Source organism: Triticum aestivum, chromosome 7A (genome assembly GCF_018294505.1).
Source record: "Triticum aestivum cultivar Chinese Spring chromosome 7A, IWGSC CS RefSeq v2.1, whole genome shotgun sequence".
Taxonomy (NCBI): Eukaryota; Viridiplantae; Streptophyta; class Magnoliopsida; order Poales; family Poaceae; genus Triticum; species Triticum aestivum.
In genome coordinates, this window is record NC_057812.1 from 728,656,919 (window position 1) to 728,662,185 (window position 5,267).

General features: G+C 47.2%; 1 protein-coding gene across 1 annotated transcript; it reads left to right on the forward strand.

The window, feature by feature from the left end:
- Nucleotides 1-333: 333 nt before the first annotated feature.
- On the forward strand, nucleotides 334-1,277 carry LOC123153902 (uncharacterized). The gene is made up of 2 exons (XM_044572793.1): nucleotides 334-360; nucleotides 468-1,277. Exons 1-2 carry the CDS (start codon nucleotides 334-336, stop codon nucleotides 1,275-1,277), a joined length of 837 nt encoding a protein of 278 aa, XP_044428728.1.
- The last annotated feature ends 3,990 nt before the right edge of the window (nucleotides 1,278-5,267 follow it).

A 5,267-nucleotide genomic window follows, 5' to 3' on the forward strand; every position in this document is an offset into this window, starting at 1 on the left:
CAAACCAGCTGATGAGGCTAGGTAGCTGCCACCAGACGGCAGGGACGGCGACGACAACCCATTCGTGTGCAGCATGCATTATGATCGGTAGTTTCAAACCAATCAATACAATCATGTGGATAGACATGGAAGAAGTTATCCATGATGTGCACGCACCACAGTTACCAGACGGCCTCTCTCATGTCTCCCAACTTGCAACTCAAAGAGGGACAAAATCAAACGCACGCCCGGATCCGATTTTTGCGGGGGTGTCATATCTGCCATCGAATCATCCATCGATCTCGGTGTGGTCTCACCAGCCGCGTGTCCGGTAGGTACTAGTACACCGAAATAATGGTGCTCGCATGGGCGATCCGCGCTGTCCTGGCGGATCGATCTGGACGCGAAACGAGCTATAGGCTATAGCACGATTTGCACGTATGGTTGACAATGAACTGGTCTTCCACACATCCTACTTCCGACGGTAGATCTTTGTTGACCGCTCCATCTCCTTCCCTCTCACGCCGACGAGGTCCTTCTCCAAGCCCCGCCACGTCCGCTCCGTCAGCCTCCCCTGCACCACCTCCTCCCACCCGCTCCTCGCCAACCTCCGTGCCCACATCGCCGCCCTCCGCGCCTGGACACACACCGACTCCTCCTCCTCCCTCCACGCCGGCCTCGCTGCCATCGACGCGCTCCACGCCGCTCTCGCTGACGTACTCCTCCTCCCGGAGTCTCGTCGGGCCACCACCTACGCCGGCGACCGCCTGCTTGACGCATTCCTCCACCTCGCCGACGCGCACCAACGCTTCCAGGAGTGCCTCCTCTCGCTCAGGCACGCCACTGCCGAGTCCCGCGCCGCGCTCCGCAGAGGGGACACCGGCAGACTCGCGTCCGCCTCCAGGTCGCAGCGCAGAGCCGAGAAGGACCTTGCCCGCCTCACCGCCTCTGTAGCCGCCGTCTCTGCCAAGTGCTCGCGACTGAACCTTCTCGCGGGTGCCGAGGAGGCCGGCGCGCTCGTGGAGGCGGCCGCTGTGAGCGCCGCGGCCTCTGCAGCCGTCTTCTCCTCCGCCGCGTCCATGTCGTCCCGTGCGTCTACTTGCAAGACGATAGCTATGTTTATTCCTGCGTTCACCATCAGGAAGGCCACCGCGCCGGAGACGGCGGAGGCGGCCGCGGACAGGCTGCACGCGCTGGAGCGGTGCTTCGATGAGTGTGATGGCGTCTGCGACATGGTGTTCAGGAGTGTCGTGCAGACCAGGGTTTCACTTCTCAACATCATGACACCCACGATCTAGTCATCTATCTAGTCATGCCATGTGTACAATAGAGGGTAAAAGAAGAAACTTAATTAGCTAGGCCATGTTTATTTTGCTGATTTGGAAATACACAGTGTACAGAGAAAAAAGATAGTACTAAGAATAAGATTTTACTTCACTTGTTCAGACTTGTGCATCTTGACATGAATAGTTGTACTACGTACAAAAGATGTCTTCAATTTCATCGTGTTATTGACAAGCCCGCCGTTGCAAAGTGATGAACTGATTTGTGCTTATCTGGAACTCATGCATAAATGTTGATTACTGTGTGGTTTGAATAATTTCATACTCTGTTCAAGTTTGGCACTCCTTCCGTCCAGAATTAGTTGACGGTCAAACAGATGCACTGTATACATCTGTTTGAGCATCAACTGATTTTGGACAGAGGAAGTAGATTTTAAGTTGCCAACTGTAATGATAAACATTGTTGAAGTAGATAGCACATATCTTCAAGACTTGATTCAGAACCAACTTCTGAGGTCCAACTCATTTAATAGAATGAAATATCTAGTTATCTGAACTTACAAAGCAGAATGGCCAAACATGGCTAGCTATATTTAGATGAACATGAATACACTTACCTGTTTCATTTCCAACCTATAACTCAGAGCAATATCTCCGGGCTCTTGTGAAGCACTTACCCATTTCATTTCCAACCTACAATTCAGAGCAATACATCCAAGCTTTTGTGAAGCATAATCGCCATATTCACAAGCTGACTTTCAGTTTCAGATATATTCAGTCCTTATCAATCCTAATTTACACACACTACTGTTCTCCCATGAAATTGAACAGTTAAAATGTGCAACTTGATGAAACCCTCAAACTAAACAAACTAATTAGTCCAAGAAGGGGTAAATTGGTAAACGAGATACAACGCCTATATGTTCCTGACTGCTCCGCCAATGTCGTTAATCAGTTTTGCTTAATTTGCCTTTAGACCACGGCTAATCAACATTGTCACAGGGGACTCCGGGAATCTTAACGCCAAAGCAAGCAAGTGTAGCTGCTTTAGTCTTGCTAGATTTGTTTTGCACAGAGGAAAATTTTTGTTTTGGACAATGCCACAGATATGTGCATTTCCTGCTTACATGGTAGTGATCATATTGTAACGTGTGATGAATATTGTGCTAATCATTGTCCATAACACAACTGAAATGATGACAAGGTTCTAAGGAGTGGTTCCCTAGTTATTTTTAGACAAGAGGCGCTTGCCCCGGCTTTAGGGAACTGAAGCTCTTAAGGTTTTAAATCTACCATAGTTGGACTAGGATGAAAGACAAGGTACTTAAAAAGATCCTCGGAAGAATGGGTCAATGACAACACAATCGATACAAACCCAAAAGGGTCCTTGGCTCAACAATCGAAACACATGCCACACTCAGAAGATGCATGGAGATACGATCATCCGCCAGATTCATGGCTCTCCTCCCTGAGAGCTGAAGTGCGTCTGTGGAGCTTTTTGCAGAGGGTATCAACGGTCGATTATTCCTGGGTCTTGATGAGCTGCTTCCATAGCTGTAAGAAGATAGTCATTTCTTAGCTAGTTCAACCGCATGATGCTTAATAAAAATGCCCTGGTTGATGAGTGAAGATCCTTGATGGTCGCTCCCGGCGGCCAGGATGAACAAAAAAAGTGTGCCCATCACATACTACCTGCATCAAGGGATACGACTTAAGTTGCATCGTCGTCTCCGGGTTCAACCAGTGAGGACAGTGCAGGACCATGGTTTCCAAATCCAGCAACATACATTTCTCGATAAAGACAAAATCACCCAATACGGGTGAAGAAGACTAGCTCAATCTATCCATTGATCGTCCATACTTCATTTGTCGTTTCACCCTAATAATTTGAGCCGGTCTAGGGTCATACAGCTAATCAACATTGTGAAGCTCAACACTAGGTGTCAATCTAAATAGTAAAAGAGGTACTGATCCAAGCTCGAGTTTGTTAGCTAGTTAATTTTATCCAAGTGGTAAAGTTTGGGCATGCACTTGCCTAGCCCTCCAATCTAGGTTCTCAATGTTTTAGTGGCAGTACTAGCTAGCTAATTAGCTAGTCAATGAACTCAAGTTCCTTAGCTAATTATTCACAATTAGATCTAACCAAAAATGTACTATGAATGTAGTTGTACTATCTATGGTAGCTAATGAATCCAAGTTGCTATGCTAATCAATGGCAATTAGATGAAGCTAAGCATGTACTATGAATGTATCGATGGATGGTAGGGTTGTCACAGCTAGCTTGGGGATCTGTCATGTCTCGTCACCGTGGACATTGTGAGGCCGGAAGCTTGTGTGATCTAGCCATGATCTGACCTACACGAGACAGGCTGTTCGATTGTGGGTCAGACAAACAAAATGCATTGAGTATGTAAGCTACCTCCATGTCCATAGCTTGTAAACTTCCTCTTCCCTAGGTCAATCGCTAGGCATGCAAGTGTACCAATCCTTGAGAGATTTGTAATTGGAGAAATTCTCTCGTGGGCAGCATTATACTCCCATGGTACTTTGTACTAAATCAGCGAAACTTATTTGAAGACTGAGAGAAAGTACTAAACATCATCGTTGTCTAGTGGAGTGGTCACCGGCAGTGCCGCGACATCCATACCTTCCCACAAGCAATGCGAGCATCTCCTACGTCGTCTTCACCAAAGCCTCCCAGATGCCCTGACTTGGATCATATGCCTCTGAATCGAAGATGTAATGATGTGGCACTAGTAGGAAAAACCTTATACACAGAATCTTACCAGTAGCGCGTGCTAAAATGAGGCGCTACTGCTACTTAGCAGTAGCGCGTGGTCAGAAAGGGCACTACTGCTATCCACTTAGTAGTAGCGCGACAGAAATAAAACACACGACTACTATAATTGCCACACCATTGCCGACATGCTACGCATAGTAGTAGCGCCCTTCTACAAACCGCGCTACTGCTATCAAATTAGTAGTAGCGCGCTTTTAGGGTAGGGCGCTACTGCTAAGTTTGAACTTGTCCACAGGACGGGCCTAGCTTAGCGGTAGCGAGTTTGTGAGAAGCGCGCTACTTTTACGTATTTTAGCAGCAGCGCATTTTCTTTTCCCATGCTACTGCTAAAACTATTTTTACATAACCTCCCGCGTGGGCTTCCCTCCTCTGCTTCCTCCCCCAATTCCTCACTCTCTCTTCTCCCCCTTGCCGCATCCATCAGAGCCCTTGCCCTCGCCCTCGCCAGCGCCCCTGCCCTCGCTCTCCGCTGGAGTCTGCCCTCGACACTTGTGCCACCTCCTCCTCGACCTCGACCTCGCCGCAGCCCCTACCCTCGCTTTCCGCCGTCGTCTTCCTCGTCCCCGCCTCGCCGCCGTCTCTCTCCCCTCCCCTCTTCTCTGCTCTCTGCTCTCTCTCTCTCTCTCTCTCTCTGTGTGTGTGTTAGTATGAACCCTAGCTATTTAGTGCTAGTTAGTATGAACCCTAGGCTATTTTTAGTGCTAGTTAGTTAATTACAATTAGTATGAACTCTATTCAATTAGGTAGTATGAACACTAGTTAAAAAAACCTAGGACATATTAGTGGCTATTTTTAGTGGTTTCAAACTATTGCTATTTTTTTGTTAAAGCAATTGTTGCTATTTAAAAAAACTTCTTGCATTTTTCTTCAAGTTCTATATTTTTCTTCCTATTATATTCAAATTTGAAGTGGACATGTGATATGTGGACATGTGATTTGGAGATGTCATATTTGGACATGTGATGTTTTGGACATGTTATATTTGGAAAATGATGATTATGTGCAGGGTAAATGATCCGAGCGGTTCTCGGGTGCCAGCCATAAATGGTTCAAAAGCAGACAAGAAGCAGAAGCTAGTTACTTGAGGTTCACGCTAACGCGAGAGAGGACTCATAACCGCCGCCTCATGTACTGCATAGTTCCGCTCTCACTCATATAGTGATAGCTCTTCTGGTCTATATCATTGTTTAGATGGATGACGATGT